This window comes from Tachypleus tridentatus, chromosome 4 (assembly GCF_004210375.1).
Source record: "Tachypleus tridentatus isolate NWPU-2018 chromosome 4, ASM421037v1, whole genome shotgun sequence".
Lineage (NCBI taxonomy): Eukaryota > Metazoa > Arthropoda > Merostomata > Xiphosura > Limulidae > Tachypleus > Tachypleus tridentatus.
The window spans coordinates 74905033-74927729 of NC_134828.1; the positions used below are offsets into that span (position 1 = coordinate 74905033).

The following is a 22697-nucleotide window of genomic DNA, read 5'->3' on the forward strand; positions in this document are numbered from 1 at the left end:
CTAGAGTAGAAAGTGGGTATTTTATGCTAATGTACGTAATGTATGGCTAAGGAAGAATAATACAGAAAGAGTAACTTGTATCCCTCTATTAAAGTACAAATGAAAACAAATAAGACTTGGTCTGTTTAACTGAACATTTGTTTGGTTTATATGAATTTCGCACAAAGCTACTCGAGGGCTATCTGCGCTAGGTATATTTAGATTCTTTTAGAAGGCGACAAGAACCAATAAAAAAATTAATCACAATGATTTATATTCTTGCAAATTTATAGGAAGTGTCTAAAATCCCTGTTTATTATATATGGAAATACATGGGATTACATGTACACATGATGATAAATGTATGCATATATAAAGGATAATCAAAGCGTACTAAGTTAAGGTGATACACATCTAGCGAAACTATTGCTGGGTGTTACGTACTATGCCACACATTACGATTTAAAATATACTCTTCAAAAAAAGAAACGCAAAAGGCAAAATTTGAGACAAATTGTTAACAAGTTTATTCCGGGTAGTTCTGTATGACATGTGTGAAACTTTGCACATTCACTGCTGAACATCCAAAGTCTGCAAATGCGAAGTCCACGCTCACTAGTTGAAGGTTAACGTCACTCAACGTGAATAACGAGTATGCCCCGCGTGAGCATCAATAACTGCTTGACATCTCCTGCTCATGGAAGCGATGAGATGACGAATCACATCCTGTGGAATGACTGTCCAGTCAGCCTGCAAAGCTGCTGCAAGCTGAGGTAAAGTCTGCGGTTGAGGTTGTCACCGTCGCAGACGTAGGTCCAACTAGTCCCAAAGATTTTCGATGGGGTTTAAATCTGGTGATCTGGAGGGCCAGGGAAGAACGTTGATGCTGTGGTGTCTCAAGAAGACAGTGGTGAGTCGGGCTGTGTGAGGACGGGCGTTGTCATGTTGAAAAACGTCGTTGATATTCACCATGATGGGTTGCACATGGGGCCTAAGAATCTCGTCGACGGTTGCGTACGGTCTGATCGGAAATACTACGCAGCCCTGGTATGGTTGAGGCAGTAGACGTCGCAGTGGTGGTCCTATCCCGAAGGTGACGTAACCGGATGTAGTGATCTTGTGCGGGCGTGGTCACACGAGGTCTGCCAGATCGTGGACGGTCACGAGTTGATCTATGTTGTTGGTGACGATTCCATAGTCTTGTGATGGTGCTTGGGTGGACATTCACAGCTCTGGCAACATCTGATCGAGATTCGCCTGCTTCCAAGCGACCAATGGCGTTGTTGCGTTGTGCTTCAGTCAGTCTTGGCGTAACTGTATTGCGTGTCGGTGGCTTAACACTGAGCTATGGAAACCGAGAACCCGTCACTTTTATAGGGATTTTGCACATGTTGCACTTACAGAACATGCAAATCTCTCAAACAAATTTATTGGGCACGAATGCGTTTTGGCGAAATATCCGATGTTTTCCTCCGTTTTCAAAGTGCACAACTTTTATTGCCATTTTGGTCTGACAATCAGTGCCTTAACACGTGTAACATCACATAATCTGAGCTTTTAACGTTATTACATATATTTATCGTTAAAATAAAAAAATATCCCTTTTGCGTTTCTTTTTTTTTTGAAGAGTATAGTTTGCAACTGGGTTAAATTGTAATTTGGATTAAAAAGTTAATTAAATGTCGATATGTATCAATTCATGGCATTTACCAACAAGTTTGATACACACATTTTTTTTTTCTTAACACAAATGTATTTTATCAGGCTGTTACATATGAAATGCCGCATTTTTAAAGGAAAATATGAAACAAGTACATAATTTTGTTGTTTAATTTATTTAATCAAAATAAGCTCCTTTAGACTCAATGCACTTCTGCCAACGAGTTGCAAGTTTATAAATACCATCTTTAAGGAATTGAACGTATTTTAATGCAATAAGGTCATGGAAGGAACTTTCAATTCACCTTTGGTTTGCAAACGTTTTTCTTCCTTAAAAATATCCAAATGTTTAGAAAAGTGATAATCTGTAGGGGAAAGATCTGGTGAACATGGTGGGTGAGGCAAAGTTTCATTCTGAAGTTCGTTCAATTTTTAGACAGTAATGCGTGAGACATGAGGTCGAGCATTGTCATGAAGCAGCATGGGTCCACTGCAATTAAGTATTGCTAGATGTTTTCGTAACAAATTTTGATCTATAATTTCAAGTTAACGACAATTATTTCTTTGATGTGATTGCTTCTTCTGGGTTTAAGAATGAATAATCAATCACATCTGCTGAGGACCACTAAACACTGACCATAAACTTCTTGTGTATGGTGAAGAGTTGGTTTTGGTGCTTCTGCAGAGTCAAGTTATTCTCCGGATCGTCGTTGACTGTAGTAAATAATCCATTTTTCATTACAGGTTACAGTTTGGAAACAGGTCATTTTTGTTGCGAGTAAGGAGTGAGTAACAAATTTCAACTCATCTTCTTGAGGTAACAATTTATCGAGCTTTTTGACTTTACCAATTGGCTCAAGATGTTGGAAAACTGTTGAATAATGAACATTAAGTTTGTTGGCAAGTTGTCTCATGGGTTGGTGAGCATGTGTTTCACCTGAGGCTTTCAATTCTTCCTCATTAAAGGCCGTCTGAAAGCGACACTGACGCTAATTTTCAAGGCCTGTGCACCAGAACGAAATCTCCTAAACCAATGCTGTGTTGTATGCTCATTGCACGATTGATATTATGAGCTGGTGTCTGCACATTGTGAACAAGCTTGAACTCATACAAGAAGATTACATAAATATCAGTTTTATCCATGGTGACAAAAATCAAAATAAATATGATCTAGTTTCTTAAATAAGAAAACTAAAGTGAATTTGAACTAAACCAGACGATATACTGTATTATTCTGACAAATTTACAATAATGCTTCTCTTTCAGTCACTAAAAATCGAGTTTTAAATTTGCACATGAAAATCCGAAATTTCATATGCAACAGATGGTAATATATTTTAGAAAATATCATAAAAGTAAATATTCTATTTACACTTAACGCTAGTTATTTGTTGAACACATTTCAAATTAGTTGTCACTAGATAGAGGTCTTACACCATCGAATATATTTTAATCATAAAGTAAAACCAAAACGCTTCGCAGTTAAACTTGTGACAAAAAAAGTATCTATAAGGAAAATATTATTATTAACTAGGTACTGTGAATTTTACACTGAAACTGATCGTATAGCACGTAGTTTAGTCAGTTATGTACAAAGTTGTTTTTTCTTTACGACAAGCTTAATAAGTCTCTCTGTACATGTGGATTTTTTTATATACATAAAGGGATGGAAAGGCCCAGGGTTCGAGATGCAATGTCACTTTAAGTTGTGTGCGCAGTATGAGAGAAAAACCAGATAAAGCACTTGTGACGGTGGCTAATTCTGGCTGACCGCCCTTCTTCTGATTTGTGATCCAAGGTAAGAAATGGCAATGCCTAAACCTAGGATCTCTGACCTGCTTCAGAGTAAATTATTTACTGGAAGAAATAACATGTGTATGGGATATTATTCAAAAGTAACAATGATTTTTAATAGACAATGCTATTGTGTATATAATGGTTTAAAGAGACTTAGTGAGCACTACAATACTGACCAAACAGGATGTTCCACGTAGTGGTCACCACTTTTCATTATTGGCAGAGAAGAGTTGGAATAATATTACGTAATCATTCTAAGCTGTTTAACACAACTATTTTAACCAATCTTATCGCCAAATCCTCAAAATCTATTAAGAGAAAGGATATTTTATTGTTTATATTGTGGACTCGCCATGAACACATCATATGAAAATAAGTGTTATCAAGCTGCTAGTGCGGCCAAAATTTCAGATTTTTAAATTTGCATACGTTTACGGTAAATTTTATTAGCGTATATAAATACATTTTAATTTTTGTTCAAAGTGCATAACAAATGATGATCATCTGTAGAAATCAAATCACCCGTATTTTGTTTTTCTTTGTGTTTGTTTGTTTATTTTTTGAATTTCGCGCAAAGCTACACGAGGGCTATCTGTGCTAGCCGTCCCTAATTAAAACTAGAGGGAAGGCAGCTAGTCATCACCACCAACTCTTGGGCTACTCTTTTATCAACGAATAGTGGGATTGACCATAACATTATAACGCCCCCACGGCTGAAATGGTGAGCATGCTTGGTGCGACAGGGATTCAAACCCGCGACCCTCAGATTACGAGTCGAACGCCTTAACCCACTTGGCCATGCCGGGCCTTTTCTTTGTGATATTAATAAGGAAGCATTTTAACTCTGAATTGGTAATAACATTTTATTCCCTATTGAAATACTGTTAACTGAAGCTTAAATCACGAGACAGTTTCATTCGTAATGAAGTTTACCATGTGAGCTGGATTCCTTACAATTGTCATATGTAATTTAGATCATGCATGAATAAATGTAACAATTGTTTTTAAAGAGAACAAACGTGTGTATTTATAAATGGTCATTTAAAAAAGATTAAGTTAAGCCAAAAATACTAATATCATCATTAGCTGAGCATTAAGCTAAACCACGAAACTAATATTGTCATTAACTGAGAGTGGCCACAGTTTTTTTAAATGCTCAAAGTCGATGACATTTGAAAAACGTTGCAATGAAAATAAATCGTTATTTAAACGATATATTTATCTTCATTGACGATCACGTATTACGAAATGCTGTCAGTATTTGTGTAAGAATTCTGAGATGTTAACTTCTAAAAAATAAACTTAAATATTTTTAGCCGGTCTACAACAAAGTCGTTGCTAAAAATTTGTGTTATAATTATTGTTCATAATTATCACAATACGTTGTGCATAACTATAGTAAGAAGAAAAGGTTATTTTGTGGTATACTAAATACAAGCGAAGCATTGATAAAATAAAAACAACAGCACCGATATTATTCTAATTACTAATTTTTAATTATGTTTAGAATATGATACTTTACTTATAGTATATATCCAACAGATTTAGATCCCTCCATACAAGAGTCTGTATGAGCGTTGAAAGTTATCAACTAGATTCTAATTAACATACTTTTAAACTGTGAAGAGTAAAATACTTGGCTTTCAAGAACTTCTCCAGTTACAATCCTCTTATGGCGAAACTGTCGGTGACTTGTTTTCCATACTCACGACTGTTGCTCAAAACCTTACAGAATCTATAAACTGCGTGACGTTGATGACAGATTTCAAAGTTTATCATATCGCTAACGTTGCATTAATTTTTTTTTCATAGTTTTGGAGAGGGTAGGGTTAAATGTAGATCTTATTCAAAAGTGATAAGTTTCCCCAAATCAACTATCTTAAGTATTATAAACTGACGTTTTATTTCTTGCTCTTTCATTCTACATATATATATTTTTAAGTATGCCACTCAGAAAATACAATATTTGCCAAAGGTTGAATGTTTTCATTATTGAAAGTCATATAAATCACTTTGAAGTGTTTGCTTAGTCCTCATATTTGCAACTTCAATTGAGCATTCAGTTTTGTCCTTGCTTTACTTCAAAGCATTTCATAAAATCGAACATTTAACTATTTTCTAATTATGGTCTCGTTCGTACACATATTTTTATTAGTTTAATTGATAAATATTTCTCAACAGTCTTTTTTATTGCTCCATCTAGATGACAGTAAAAGGATTGAAGATTAGCGGGCTTTCAATAAACCTATAAATGGATGAGGTCCCTCCAGTTTCGATATTAAGTTTTCTGACTTGTTCCCTAATAGGAAAACAAAACAAAACTGAAGTTGTAAGAATCAGAATTAGTGAAGAGTAAATACAATTAAGGCATATTACAGAAACAAACATAAGATTTGTGTATCATCCATAAAATATTTTATAAAATGAAACAATTATGTGTGAGTCTGTTTGTTTTCATTCATTTGGATCCAAAAAGCCAAACAAAAAACAAATCAAACGTTTTAATTATTATTTTATTACAAGTTACAACTTTTTACATTAAATAAGATTTTGCTTTAACACAGGTATAACATTTTGTTCACTGATACGATCCTCTAAAAGTGCACAAATTTTATTGGTAAAAAATATTTTAGTAGTGATTGAAAATATCGCACTTTTATAAAAAATAATAGTTCTTACTGTAAAAGCGTGTAAACTGTTATAAAATATATTTCATCGGTAAATTTGGTTCGATTTTTGTATATAGGTACACGAGAGCGATTTTCGCTAGCCATTCGTAATTTATCAGCGTAAGACCAAAGCGTTTATTTGTTTGTTTTGAATTTTACGCAAAGCTACACGAAGGCTATCTGCGATAACCGTCCCAAATTTTGCTGTGTAAGACTAGAGGAAAGGCAGCTAGTCATCACCCCCACCGCCAACACTTGGGCTACTCTTTTACCAACGAATAGTGGGATTGACCGTCACATTATAACGCTCTTACGGATGAAAGGGTGAGCAGGTTAGGTGTGACAAGGATTAGAACCCGAGACCCTCAGATTACGAATCGAGTGCCTTAACCACTGGACCATGACGAACCCTAGCGGTAAGTAAACTCAAAACGAAACTATTAATTATAATTTATTCTTATCCATAAATTTACGTTTGGCAAAAGAAAAAGATGAAAAATTAATAAACGGAATTTTTAACTGCTGACCGTAGGGAACGCAACAGGCTTGTAGCACCTACCGCCCTCTTGGAGCCACTTTCCACCAATAAACAGTAGAATTGACCGACACATCAAAATGTCCTTACGGCTGAAACAGCATGTAAGTTCGATAGCAGATTTCAACTCCATGATCCGCATAATAAGATTTGCCGAATCAACCGCTCTAATAACTAAATGTTGCCAGGCCCGTATTGTTATAAGTATTATTAAATGTTTCCGGAACACTTACAGATAAGGCGTCTGGCATTAAAAAAAAACCAACAAAAAAACAAACTAAATCACAGTAAGCATATTTAAATAACATAAAATAATTATGAAAAAACAGAGTAACTAATATGAGTGATTATGATAATTCATAGGTTTTAATATTGTTGTCATTGTTAATTTTTTCATGTGTACAAAGATTATTTTGCATTGCTAACTTAGTGCATAAATGTAGGACTAACTTAAATCTCTTAAGCTGGTAGAATCTTGTGAGTTATTAGGATAACGGAATATTTGTTTTTTAATAGCGAAGGTACTCAACTGATGGTTGATTTGTAACATTATGTGTTTTCTATCTGTCATAATGGTATAGAAATTTTATTAAATCATGTATGTGGTTTAAACGTGAACACATGGGCCAGAAGGTCGTTGAGAGTGCTTTGTTACAGTTATTTTTTTTTAGTTTTCTGTGGTAGATAATGTCTATTCTGCCCCAAACGGTACTGAAGTAACATATAGATAATGGCATATCAACAATAACGTAGTCTTGGGGATAGAATAGCTTAGCTGTTGGATCATGACATTTGATAATAACCTGTGTAATACAACAAAGCTTTAATAACAATATTTTTACTAAACGTCTTTAAGTGTTTCCATAACAACAGAATATAACAAAAGTTCACCAATATTTTATTTGTTGCACATCGTTTGTTGACGAGGACTTTCAGATCAGTAAAGAATGGTGCAGTTTACTGTATTATCAGACCTTTTGCCAAGTAATAACACATGCACATTGCTACATAAAACTGAAACTAGCTTCTAAAGAACAATCAACTATTTTCTGTTGTTTAGGTAGCTTTTAAAACTTGAGTATTTACAGACAAATGTAAAACATTTATTGATTATTTGTATGTTAAGAGTAGAACCAGTCATATCTAATTTTAGATATGTCGTGAAATTTATCTGTTTCTTTACACGCTCACACTTGTCCTACTGGTTAAAATCCAGTGTGTATTTAAAAATATTGTATACGATCACAGCGTATTTTGCTTAGAAGTATAAAGAAAAAATAATTTTTACCACTTTTGTAGCACATTGGTTTTTTCTATAATTATCCTTAATGGTAAGAAAAGAAGCTTGTTTGTTTGTTTTGGAATTTCGCACAAAGCTGCTCGAGGGCTATCTGTGCTAGCCGTCCCTAATTTAGCAGTGTAAGACTAGAGGGAAGGCAGCTAGTCATCACCACCCACCGCCAACTCTTGGGCTATTCTGTTACCAACGAATAGTGGGATTGACCGTCACATTATAACGCCCCCACGGCTGGGAGGGCGAGCATGTTTGGCGCGACTCGGGCGCGAACCCGCGACCCTCAGATTACGAAGCGCACGCCTTAACGCGCTAGGTCATGCCAGGCCTCAGAAAAGAAGCAAGCCAAGACTAATCATTACTGGAATTTTCACCGGTGTCCTGTTCCGTGGTGAGTCTGGGGTTGTTAACTATAAATATCATGTAGTCATAGCACAGATATCATGTTGTGTAATTCTATACTTATCGACAAACAAAAACATAACGTACCATATTTGTATACCTTATACTTGTGTCACCATCTGGTAGTGAAGCCCAATTCCTTTAGTGTAAACAGTAGGACAAAGGACCCTAATATACTTTTCTTAAAGTAAATTATCTTTAACTGACTTAAGACTGTTAATTAGCATTTCGTTTACAATTCTGTCTAAAGCTTTGCAACCGAGGCCCATCGCTTGATACCAAAGCATGTCAGACTAGTCAAGACAACAAATGAAATATCGTCCAAAAAAGATTCCTATTTGCATTAGATCCCACAAATGAAAAAGTAGTGTTACATAACATAGAAAATAATATATTTCATTACTTTGGGTGGTTTTAAACACCGCCACAGTATCAGTCAAAGTGATGTTTGGAAATTCATTTTATAGAGTGTGGAAACTAGCCTTGTTTCGTTATCTTAGGTGGATTACAACACCACCATAGTGTCAGTCGAAGTGCTATTAATCTTAATAGTTTCTGTAACAACATGTCTAATGAAAGAACAACACACTGTTTAATAACTTATAAAGTAGTATTCAAAACACACATTTCTAAAGCAGTATTTTATCAAATGTATTATTTTAATCTTTCTATTCATTTTTTTTACTCTACTAGAATGCTATATCCTATTATATAAACAATCCAATGCTACAATACTTAAGCAAATAACCATAATTTTCAAACCTTTTTTCACTTCTGTGCATTCCAGCCATTCCACTAGCGAGATTTTTTTGTCGCTGTTTCCTAATTTGTCGCAGAATCTCAAGAAATTTCGCCAACACTTCCTCAGCCTTTGTCGTCCTCTGTGAGGTTTTCTAAATAATTTCCATTGTCGCCTAAACAGATTTCCTTCTTTGCTTTTTCTGTCTATCATCTAATGAAAACAAAACTGCATGTTTTCGTTATTTGAACGTCCCCCGTCATATTCAAAATAAATATGATGAAATGAATATATAAACAAACATTCTAAACAAAAAGAATGAAGTGATTCAGTTAAAATTAGTTCTGACTCTAAATATTTTGTATGGATTTGTCTTAACAACTTATCAGTAACACAATTTTTTGTTCGTGGATACCTTAAAAGACTGACGGTTGAATTCCACAAGAGTGATGTTTACTAGTTGCCTTCCTTCTAGTCTATTATTTCAACATTAGGAACGGTTGGCACAGATAGCCTTCAAGTAGCTTTGCGCGGAATTCGACAAATAAATATATGATTAAAAATAACAAGTAATTAACTAGATCAGTGGTTCCCAAACTGTGCGCCGCGGGATATTTCAAATTTTCGAGGGAAGCATAACGACATCAGCATCTAGTTCGAGGTAGTTCACAGTTTTAACATTGCACCGTGCTACACTCCTTTCCATGACATTCTCGAATGTTTGAGATATGTTTCTGTTTACCTTTTACTTTCGGCTACGCCGTAACTTCTCGAACTTTCTCGTTTCTTAGATTTTGTATATAAATACCTATCGACTCTCCGAGACCATCAGTAATCGAAATAACTGAAGGGTGTTATGATCAAGTGTCTGCGAGGTTCAGTGAATTATTTTGTTGATTTTTAGTTCTTGTGCATAAAAATGTAAAGATTTTTGAACATTAATAAGAAGTGTGGAAGTGAAGAAAAGGATGATGAACCACAGACCAGTGGAAAAGTTGTGAAAAACGGAAATATAACAATAGTTATCTAGATCTTGGTATTATTTCTGGAGATTACAATCAGGAAGAATGTCCGCATTGTGTTTTATATCTAAAAAGGTTTGGCTCCAGAGTGCAAGCTTTTAAGTACACTAAAAGCACCACTTAGAGACCAATCATCCTGACATAGCTTGTAAATCCCGTGATTAGTTTTCCAGAGAGTTAAAAGAATTGAAATAACAAAAAGATAAACTTATTTAACAACCATATATACCAAGCAATGCTTTGGTAGCATACTACAAAGTGGCATATAAAGTCGCGCAGTGTAAAAAGCCTCACACCATTGCAGAATAACCGATTTTACCGGCTGCAGTAGATATTGTGAGCATTATGTTTGGTGAATCTGCAGGAAGACTGCTTTCAAAGGTGCCTTTATCCAACAATACTATCAGTCGTAGAATCCAACACATTACCGAAGACCTCAACGATCATCTAACTGAAAAGTGAAAGAGAAGGAATTCGGGTTGCAGTTAGATGAGGCGACGGATAGTAACATGGATGCTCATTTGATTTGCTACACACATTTCGTGGATGTTGGCAAAATTATGGAAGATCTCTTTTGTAAAAGTGCCTCTGCAGTTACAAAGACTCAAGACTTGTTTGAGATCCTTGACACTTTTATGTGTGAAAATTAGATTGGACTAAGTACGTTGGCGGCTGTACCGATGGTGGTAACTCTATATCCGACTGTTATGGAGGATTGCAGGCACTCATATGAAGCAAAGCTCTTGGCGCACCTTTGACCCACTGCATAATCCACAGGGAAGCCCTTGGGTCAAAGCACCTGAGTCTTTCACTGATCCTAGTCCTGGAAAGTGTATTGAAAGTGGTGAACTTTATAAAAACTCGACCAGAGAAGGCAAGGCTTTTAAAAAACTCTATGAGGATATGGAATCTGAGCATATATTTTTGTTGTACTATTGTAGCTCCCGATGGCTCTCACATGGGAATGAACTGTCCCGTGTGTTCGAATTACGACAGGAACTCTACTCTTATATCGAAGAAGAAGAACACGAATGTGCTAAAAACTTTCGAAATACTAATTTTTTGTCAAAATTAGCATACGTGTGTGATCTCTTCGAAAAACGAAATGCGTCGAATCTCTCTCTTCAGGGAAGCAACACGCACATTCTTAAATTCACAGAGCAGGTTTTAGCCTTCAAAAAAAAGTTACTACTATAGAGTAGTAAAAATGAATGAAGATGATGACAAAGACTGTTTCTCCCTGTTTCAGCAGTTTGTTGCATCCAATGAAGTTGATTTGACACAGGAACTAAAATCAGTTTTTAAGGAACACCTAACACATCTCAGCGACTGGTTTGAAAATTATTTTGAAGAAGATATGAAGAAGTTTGCATGGATCCAAGGCCCATTCAAGACTGAGGCCCCATCTGAATGTACCTCTGCAGAAGAAGAAAATCTTATTGAGCTGTCTTCTTAAAATACTTTAAAAACAAAATTTAGCAGCATGGAACTAACTGAGTTTTGGATATCAGTAAAAGATGAAAATCCACTGCTAATTGCTAAAGCTCAGCGAACCCTAATTGCATTTGCGTCATCATATCTCTGCGAAGCTGGGTTTTCAGCGGTTGCTGTGATAAAAAGGTACCGCGCGAAATCAATGTGGAACAGGATTTTCTAAGTTTGAGAAGCTGTGCAGTGCTCAACAGGCGCACACATCCTATTAGTAATTGTGGTTATTTAAAAATGAATTAAAATATTGTTTTTACTTTCAGTTTACGTGTATTATTCTTTCAAACGGCTACTAAGTTATAAGGACACAAATACTTATTAAGTATTAAGTTGTTTGGACATAACTACTTAATAAACGGAACTGTTAGATTTTTCTTTTTGCCCAGGGGCGCCATGAAAAAATTGCTGAGACACTAAGGGCGCCGTGAACCGAGAAAGTTTGGGATACTCTGAAGTAGAATACAATTTATTCCTAGCTATTGAAAACACTATGCTCATGTGGACGTAAAAGTTATTGAAAACACTATGCTCATGTCGACGTAAAACATTTCAGGATAGGGAATTAGAAAACTTGAGAAGTGTGAACAACTGTGGAACCAAGTGTTAGATAAATAATTTTTTTTAAAACATCATCACAAGATATCACTACTTTGTTGTATTCGCTTCTTAAGTTGTACAGGAAGAGATAGAAGTTGTATCTTATTGTTGGCAACTTATCGTGAGGGTTGGTAGGAAGGACAAGATACAACGAGAGGTAAAATTATAACATTACGTGAAGGTTACAGAGAAAAGACAGGATATAGCGAGGAGTAGAATGAATTTAATACACGAAGGTATACAGAAAGAACAGGATACAATGAACTGAAAATAAGAGTATGTCTGTATTCTCAGGGAAAAATCTTGTATCTACTTGCTCGTATTCTCAAGATAAAATCTGTCATAACTTTGATATTTGTGTTTCTGATAATACGAACATGTAGAGACAAGATTACTTCCTAAGATTATCACATCGTCATATCTTCCTAAGCATTTGTTATATTTGCACAAAATGATTTTAGTTATCAAAAAAATGATTTGCTTTATAAATTACTTCTTCTTTTACGAATGGTACTTGTGTTAAGTGTGTAGAATGTCTCTGTGATACAAACCAACGCATTACAGATTAGAAAAAAGATGAAACATCGTGTTTGTTCTAAACGGGATGTAGTATACTCATGAAAATATATGGCAGCTGGTCGAAATCTGTTTAATATATGCAAAACGTATGTTACCACGCTTGCCGTAGTCCTACTTTATAAGTTGGATAAAGAGCTCGTCAAAACGTGATCCTCCCTAAAGAAGAACTTTGAATAAAAACGACGTTAAACATTTACTTTTGTCACAGTAGATTTTCCTATCAGACAAACAACGTTGGTTTTTTCAGTTTCAAATAAATAATTACATAAGAAGAAGAATTGTCAGTCTTTAAACTCTTCCCTTAATAAGTGATTTTAATATTGAAGGTTATGTTAGATATTGTCAGTTATACACGTCAGGTTAAGTTGGACTTTCAATATTTGATCATATAATGAAAACAGAGAACCGTTTTGTTTATCAGTTTTAAATAAAAATTTTAGTATTCGATGTTTCTAACGTGAAGAGCCCCAAATGAGACACTAAAGATAAACAGCAGGATGTGAAACCTTATTATTTGATTGGTTTTGATAAAAATGCAGTAACACTGGATACATACTGACGTTGGAAATGTCTTGTGAAAGTTAAGTTCCTATATATTTTACTTTCTATAGTTTTACTTTCGCACAGTAGGAAACATATATTTTTTTTTTTTTAACTACACGCAACTTTACCTGGTTCTTGTTAAAGTCCAAACTGTTAAACTTCCATCTTGCTGCCTGTTCTTTGGTTGGTCTTACTGTTCTACTAAAAAGACACAAACATTTAGAACAACTTTCTTTAAAATGTGTAAATACAGCTCGTTACAGAGTCATTTTATTTCTCATAACTGTCACACTTTTCACTCATAAATGTAGTGTTTTGGGTACATTAGAATTCAGTGGTTTAATAAAATGTAGCACAGTTTTGCTTTCAAAATGACTTCTAATTTTATGAATGGTACTTGTGTTGTGTGGAATTTCTGTTTGAATGACTTGTTATTCTGCAAGCATTCTTGCACTTGGTTTTTGATGAAACTTGTTTATATTACCGATTTAAAAAATATTTTCAAGTTTATGAATATGTTGGACTAACCTTTCGAAGCTAAGCTTCCAGGTAGTCTTAATTAACAAGCTGGACGTATTTTGAGACGTAAATATTATCACTTGGAGTAGAGCGTGACTTGAGAGAGGGAATATTATTGGAATAGCATATTGATTTCTGCATCATGTAATTCAACTGTGGTATTTCTGAAATGCCTTTGTTCAAAGTCTCTTTACATCAATGGTCACTCAAACACTTCCTTGATAAGTTCCATTCTGGATGCGCGGAAAATAAACTAAACCGTATTAATTCTGTCTGTCACAGTTATCTACGGATTTACAACGTTAAAATCAGGGAGTTCGATTCCCTTCGGTGGGCTCAGCAGATAGCCCGATGTGGCTTTGTTATAAGAAAACACACCCACACCTATGGTTATTACATAAAATTTTAAAAAAGGCCCGGCATGGCCAAGCGTGTTAAGGCGTGCGACTCGTAATCTGAGGGTCGCGGGTTCGCATCCTCGTCGCGCCAAACATGCTTGCCCTTTCAGCCATGGGGGCGTTATAATGTGACGGTTAATCCCACTATTCGTTGGTAAAAGAGTAGCCCAAGAGTTGGCGGTAGGTGGTGATGACTAGCTGCCTTCCCTCTAGTTTTACACTACTAAATTAGGGACGGCTAGCACAGATAGCCTTCGAGTAGCTTTGTGCGAAATTCAAAAAACAAAAACAACAAACTGTCACAGTTAACGTATCATAGTCAAACTAATATTACATTTGCGTCAAGACCCATGCTAAACCACTAATTCGCTAATAGGGAAAGGGATTCAACCGACAAAATTAACAACCAGTTATAATTACTTTGTCATCATTTTCCTTCAAAGAAAGTTCGTCATCACTGAAACCTTTATACAATTAGAGTAACTTAACCCTATCAAAATATGTGCGTTTCTGTAGATCATGTTGCATAGGTATCTCACATATTTCTCTATTCGTAACCCGTCTTTACTGGAAGACATGTAATCAACTACTAAATAAGTCGCCTCTGCTGCCACGTTTATATATGTAGTAAAACGCCACTGTTTTAAAGCTATAAGAAAGTGCAGTTAATCCTCTGTATTACTAAAAATTCATACAAATATATATAAACGATATATTATAATTAGATTGTACGTGAAAATAAAAAAGAAACGTTTGTTTCAATAATAAAAATGTTACCAAGTTGAGTTTCTCGTGTTAGATTTCTCAAATAAAGAGAAGAAAAGATGCTTATCTATTCTACTAATATATTATAAATGAAATGTATAGACGCATAAAAAACCGCTAAAATTATCAACTATTTCTTATAAGTAAAAATTTCAATAGCTTTTACAATAGCTTTTTGTGGTTCAGAAACTGTTCTTCCTCCAAAGGTGTAGTTAGAAGATTCAGAAAAACAATTACTGTAAGCCTAATTTATTGTCATAAATTCTTTAAATATTTGTTGTTATAGATTTGTTATATTTTGAGATTCGTTAGTCACTTTAACCAAGCTAGAAAGTGGAGTAACATTGCCTTGACTCTATATACAGGACCAAAATTTTAGCTAAATTTTGAGTGCTGCCATAGCTGTTCTAAAAGATGGAATGTCAATACTCTTATGTTTCTAAACAGATCTAAACATTTTTATTTAACATTAGAAACAAATACTCTTTTAAGGTTTAGATTAGAAGAAATAATCATTTAAACAAGTAGTAAAATTATTGCTATTGTTAAACAGGCAAAACAAGTATTTAAAACATTCCAATGCTAAGATATTAATCTGAGCTAGGACTTATTGAAAACAGTAGTACATATATTAATATCCCTATGAACATCTGTATAGTAATATTAACGTTGAACTGCCCTCTATGATCTCCAAGTAACATTTGGTTTACTTAAAGACTTACATGCACACAGCAAATCTACAACGTAGGAGTAGCATACTGTAATGCTAAAATTAATTTAATAACTTCCCCTGCTGAAGGAGACTTGATTCCTTTTTAAAATGGAATATTAATTAATTATAAAATAATATACCATATTGAAGTTTACATAATGGAACTTTTAAATGGACAAAAATATTAGATTTTGTGTGCAAAATATTTAGATATATGTATAAGCTTTGCATGAAATGCGAAGTTAACAGCTCCATAACACCTCCAATGTAATAAAAGTAATTTCGCTTGTCCACACAAAAAGTAGTGATACATGATCAAAACATTTTAAATGCACAGAAAACCTAGGTTAAATTAAAGGGGGTCAGCCATGTAAAGTTTTGACGTCAGAAAATAACCAAGTTATATAAAAGGTCAAACACTGTAAAAATATTCTGTAAAAATAAGCGATTTAAACAGATTAAACAGTTCAACAGAACAGATTATTTGTTTTCTTATTATATTGCAACTAGAAACAACAATACGTGAACTGTTGTTTTCGTTACATTTATTTTCCTATTCTCCAACTTGTATCTGAATTCAACTTACCTTAACGATAAGTTTCTTGTAGATTCCAACATTTCTTGCATTATGTAGTCGATAAATAGTGGCAAGAACTTTTGTTTCTTTATAATTCGGCAGCCTAGAATAATCAGTATATAGAAAATCATATGTCGCTTATTAATGAATCATCAAGATCCACTACAAACTATAACTCTGGATGTAAAATAACAAAAGCAGCGTATTAACTTCACTGATCTAATCAAAAATCCTAATGAAATAATTTGCTAACTACAGTAACGATCACATCTTTTTGTAGTAGACATTTAATTTTACGACATTTTAATGTTATGAATTTATATATATATATATCAAATACCTGAAAAGTTATATTACAACGTCATTTTAGTTGCACGATCAATTATCGTTGGTGTCCATCACAAACTAAGTGACTAGTTTAAAACTCTTTCAAGGTTGTATCTAAGACTATTAAAAGTTTGTCCCAGACAATCTGTTTATTATAAAGAGATTGTTACGTACTAATAACTAAACTGTTAATCTTCCCGAACTTTTTCTTTCAAAGAATCGGTAGTGTTTTCAAGAAACTAAAATCATGCCTTAACATTGAGTGAAGTTCCAAACGATTGTGTTAGTGCTAACATATGACAAAGCTAAAAAAAAAAAGACTGTTTTCGTAGTGTGTCACGTATTAGATGTTGTGTTTGTTTGTTTTTCTATTTTATGTATATAGTGTACATCTAAATTAAATGTTGAAGGTTTGATCGAAAAGAAATTGATAATTTCGATATATTTTAAACAAGTCAAATTTTACTAATTGTGTTTTAAAGTTAGTTAATTTATACTTTTAAATATGAGTCTGTTTTATGAATCTAATCCACAACTTTCTAGCCTTATTTAGTTCTAACGTTTGATTAGACGTGGATACACAAAATTAGCATTTCTCCATGACTTCTGATTAATTGTTCACCTGCTGTTAACTAACAAGTAATAATTTTCCACTGGCTGTCTCCACCGGGAACTTTGTCCTTTGGCCCCAGCCCGGCATGGCCAGGTGGTTAAGGCACTCAACTTGTAATCCGAGGGCCGTGGGTTCAAATCCCCGTCACACCAAACATACTAGCCCTTTCAGCCGTTGGGGCGTTATAAATTACGGTCAATCCCACTATTCGTCGGTAATAGAGTAGCCCAAGAGTTGACGGTGGGTGGTGATGACTAGCTGCCTTCCCTCTAGTCTTACACTGCAAAATTAAGGACGGCAAGCGCAGATAGCCCTCGTGTAGCAGCTCAAAACTAGGACTTGTCTGCAATTCTTAATCGTGTGCTAAATTGGCACGAGTAAAAAACGAAATGTTTTAATCATTGCTGTCACGAGCAAATATTGTTGTAGTTAAAAACAGTACCGATGCTACGTGGGAAGGATGGGAAAAAAGGGTGCACTGCACCAGCGTCCAAAAAAACATTCAGTATTTATATTTTTAATGTATTACACAATTTTTGTTTTCGGTCAGTAATATGCCCTTTTAATTTTTCAGTAAATCGTCCTTTTCATGTTTCCAGTAAATCTGAATTACTTTTCAAGGGGTCTCGTTATAGGTCTTTGAACAGAAACCTGGCACCCATTATTTAGTTTGATTAAAAACAGTTGTTGCCAGCAGTCAAAACTGTTTTTGATCGGGATATGTAAACATGTAAATAAAGAATAAATTTTTCGTTTAACGACACTTTCTTTGTGTCATGAATTAACGTAACATTCTAGTTTCAAAACCGAGTTTTATCTTCTACTTAGTTATTATTCTCTTCCCATACGAATAATGGTTGAGTCATGCATTTTTCATTCATAAACGCATAAAGATATTGTTATTTCTGTTACCTGAGATTAATTATTAATTGCATTATGTTTAACAACTAAAGTGTTTGATATTACTTCCGTGTATTATTATGTTTAACAACTAAGATGTTTGGTATTACTTCCGTGTATTAAAGTACACTGTATTTTATGTATTTTTAACGTTAGAATTATGATGGGATCCGTAGAGGCAACGAATGTTTTAAACACATATTTATAAACTATATATATGTACCACATTTCTTGTAACTCTATGCATTTGTTGGCCCTTCTTAATAAATGATCCACACAAGAAAATGTGAGTGATAAAATGCGGTGAATATTATAATTAATCCTACCAATTATTGTTAAAGACTCTTGAGGATTTTAGATTGAAAATTAATAATTTCACCCAATTATTTTGTGCAGTTATTTTAAAATTGAGTGTTATATCAGACAAAAACATGTTTCTAAGCACGAGGTAATATATATAGGCCTTATCAGTGGGGAATCTTATTATAATAAGTTGGTGAGTTCACTGTTTTATTATAGATATATATTTATTAATTAAACTTTATTTGTCCATTGACTTATTTCAGAGTATTAAACTGCAATTGTTGGACCAGAATTCCATGAAGCGACGCACGTGATCTCCTATTGTGTTCCACACGTGGGTCTAGATAAGCTAAAAAAATAAGTAATACCAGTATTAACATTTTGAATTTAGTCGTGGTGTTTATTAAATCAATCCTGTTTTGTTGTTTTGATTTTTTTCTGTGTATTCGTTATTGAATGGCTTAAATCGCTGTTTAAATCACGAGTATTTCGTATTATTTTGTTCTCAGATACACCAATGACATTCCAGATAGTAACCACAATAACAGGAGGAACAGCAGAAAATGACCTATTGAGTGAAACTTGAATTTTTATCTTCACTGAATTGAAAGCATATAAGCTGGACACAATTTCGAACTATGTGAAGTGGATTTTCATTTTATTTAACAAAATATGTCATGCACATAAAACATAAAGATAGCACTGTTTTTTACAGTCCAGAAAGAACTACTATCACACACACACAAAATCTTTACTAGAATGTACACGCTTTCCACGTTTCTCTGGTCATTCTTTGTATCTAATAAGTAAGGATGGCATATCAATGTTACTAGCGAACACAAAGTATAAGATAAATAGTTCTACCGTAGCACCACCTATACAACTACTGAAATACCTGTGGGAGAATGAAACATTGGAAGGTGTGTAACTAACGCACAGAATATGATTACTACAGCTGAATGCTTAATTCTTTATACGTGAAAATACATAAGCGTTAAAATTCATTTCATACCTGAAAAACTGCGAAACTTAAGCCAACTAAATTGCTCGCCTTTTTCCGTTAAAACAAGAAGAAAAGAGACGTTTTCTTGAATACCACAATACCATATCACACGTTATGTATAATTTCCTCACAATAAAATGAGTAATGCGTCTCATTTTCTTCAAAGTCAAGTATAAATATTATTCCATTATTGGTTAAATATCCATTTAGGATCTTTATGATGACTGATGAAAGTCAAAGGAGATTAATGTTATAAATGATTAGCGACTGATTTATCAAGTTTTTAAGGATATTGTTTATCTAGGTTAGTTTGTGATTAATCAAGAAGCCATTCCAACACCTGCTTCATAAAAAGTCAGACATGAACCTCAGTTAATGAAATTGGATTATCTGGTAGTGGTCAAATAAGCATCCTGATTAACAGAAAATCGAATGTTTGTTTGTAAAAATTGTTTTATCTACCATATATTTGGATTAACTAACCGTTATTATAGTGTGGTGTTTTAAATTTAATCAGATTATTTAGAAATTTAAAAAAACGCTTCTTCTTTATAGTAATTAAAATCACAGATAATGATGTTTTAGGGCTAGTTTTTACTTTGGGACAAGTATTCACCTTTGAATTTCTTGGCTGTTTTTCTCATCTTCCTACAAGGTGGCCGGCTGCCATGTGTTGTAGTTCTAGGAATTGGTTTGCCATTTTTAGGCCTGACACACCAACAAGTTGGTGGCTTATTCTTGGGCTTGAAGCATTGAGTATCTTTATACAGACCATTTCGTTTTTTGCAACGAGGAATGTACAGACTATTATCTGGATTTTCTCGCGCTTTTTTCCGGGCGGTTAGGCAATCTTGGAGTTCTGTAAAAAACAAAATATTTGAGATATTGTAAAAATGAAATTATGAAACGTAAGAGCCATTTATACCACAAAACATTTTCTATATACACTCTACAAGACTGTATTACTGGGGAGAGTTTAATTATTCAGTAATAAAGTAACTGTTTATAAACCACTAAAAACCGCACAATAAAACCAGATGAATAAAAACATGAATTGAAAAAGAAAATATTTTAAGAAAGTATAAAGAAGTCTTGGTAATCGATATATAAATTAGGCCAAATAAAATAAGTTTTTCCAAGTGAGCTAATTTGTTCCTTTAGTTTTGGCATAGCTAAACTTAAGAAACAACCTAGAGGAACAAAGAAAACTGCATCAGTCATCAACATTTCAACTCATTAATTCTCAGAAGTAAACATCCAGCACCTAATAAACTAATATAGAAGAATTATATCTTTTTCAAATATAGATAACTAGCTTTCAGTATAAGCTACGGTGGCACATTTTGTGCATGGTTTAACTCGTGACGTCTCTCTAATCAGTAGCTTAGCGGTATGTCTCCAGATATACGACGTTAAAATGCTAATTTCCATATCCCTGGTAGGCAGACCACAGATAATCTATTTTAGAGCTTTGTGAATAACTTTTTTTTGTTTTTTTTGTTTTTGTTTGGGAATTTCGCACAAAGCTACTCGAGGGCTATCTGTGCTAGCCGTCCCTAATTTAGGAGTGTAAGACTAGAGGGAAGGCAGCTAGTCATCACCACCCACCGCCAACTCTTGGGCTACTCTTTACCAACGAATAGTGGGATTGACCGTCACATTATACACCCCCACGGCTGGGAGGGCGAGCATGTTTAGCGCGACGCGGGCGCGAACCCGCGAATTACGAGTCGCACGCCTTACGCGCTAGGCCATGCCGGGCCGCTTGTGAATAACAGCCAAAAACTAACTCCTTTTGATTTTGGATAACACTGATGAAAAAGATGACAAAATTAATCATATTTTAACATGTTTTATGTAGTTACTTTTCGCTTTTATGTTTTGTGTGATTGTTACTTCAGTAAAATATAATAATGTTTGGCACAGATGGCCTTTGTAACGTTGCGCAGTAAAACCTCTAAGCATGAATAACAACAAAGCGGTATGTATGTATTTGTTAAGGACAAAAGTTTTAATAAAAGGAATGAAATTTTGATACGCGAACTCATTTTTAAACACAAATAATTTTATACAGTTCGTTTGAAAAGCGTTTTCCTGAAATGAAGTTCAAAAGATTTGCTCTTTTTAAAGTTTTGATATTGATATTATGATTTGCGCTTCTCGCTTTGGAGCTGTCGGTGAGTTATAAGAGTGGTGGTAGAATACAAATATTTGTTTAGATTATTCCAAGAACTAGTAATGGCTGCTGTTGTCCAGCTACCTTCTTCTTAATCTATCAGTTAAAAATTATAGGTGGCTAGTGCGGATATTTCTCATATAGCTCTGCGTGAATATCTGAAACAAATCAAATAGAAGGATCCGAGATCACTTTTTTAAAACATTCCATAAAACTCAACCTTATTCGCTTGAATCTCCTCCTATTATTCTAGAGCGGTCATATTGTAACAAATTTACCGTTGTACGTTTATTTTAATACCAACGTATGTCTCAGTTTGATGCTTGTGATGTATATTCTTGGAGGAGGATTTTTGAAAGGTGTTAATCAAAAATATCTGTTTATGAAAACACGCTAGAACACTATGAAAAGTTTTATATTCTCATGTGGTTCGTATGAAAAGCAGTTAGCGAGAGACAGAATTATTATTATTATTAGTTAACTATAATCGTGATTAACGTCTGTTAATCGGAAAAACCACAAAATATGACCCAGAACGTTTATACATTTCGAACATCAGAAACCGTTCAACTTCAGTGAATTACTTCGGACATTAAATACTTTCTTGGGTAAAAAATGAACATGTAAGCGGTGTGAGACCAATCAAGCAAAGACAGCTAGCTAGCTTAAGTGAGGTGCAACAGTATCAACTCAGAATTAATTTGTTCGTCGTGGACTTGGATCATCGATAAAATATTTAGTTTTAGACCAGATATAAGACACATTGTTGTCTGTAAGTTTGTAATACTCTTGTATATTTTACCATCATTTGTAATAACTATTAGTGATAACCGTTACTATAAATTGTATTGGTCTTTATTTGTATATTAAATTATAGTTTGCATTGAAATAGAACTATATGTGTATCAATCTTCTTCACAAGTTTATACATATCGACATTTAATTAACTTCTAAATTCAAATTTCTGGCTATTTGAAATCGTAGTAAGTAACGTACAACATAATAAATCGGACACTGGTCCGAGATAAATTATAATACGTAACAATATGAAGGTTATTGTGATTTTTCAAAATATATCCTTACTTGAATAAGTATTATGTA

At 34.1% G+C, this 22697-nt stretch overlaps 1 protein-coding gene across 15 annotated transcripts in view; it reads right to left on the bottom strand.

Annotated features, from left to right (window-relative positions):
* Positions 1 to 5319: 5319 nt before the first annotated feature.
* The window catches only part of LOC143249459 (SPARC-related modular calcium-binding protein 1-like), a 59388-nt gene continuing 42010 nt past the window's right edge, over positions 5320 to 22697 (bottom strand). For 9 of the 15 annotated variants that reach the window (XM_076499341.1, XM_076499337.1, XM_076499344.1 and 6 more), the window contains 5 exons: positions 20037 to 20279; positions 16284 to 16377; positions 13432 to 13504; positions 9098 to 9287; positions 5320 to 5734 (listed from right to left, as the gene is read on the bottom strand). In XM_076499341.1, the coding sequence (XP_076355456.1) occupies positions 5661 to 5734; positions 9098 to 9287; positions 13432 to 13504; positions 16284 to 16377; positions 20037 to 20279 (674 nt within the window). In that variant the 3' untranslated portion in view covers positions 5320 to 5660. Of the gene's footprint in view, positions 5735 to 9097; positions 9303 to 13431; positions 13505 to 16283; positions 16378 to 20036; positions 20280 to 22697 lie in introns of those variants that run through there. The other 6 variants (XM_076499342.1, XM_076499340.1, XM_076499336.1 and 3 more) reach the window with 3 other exon arrangements.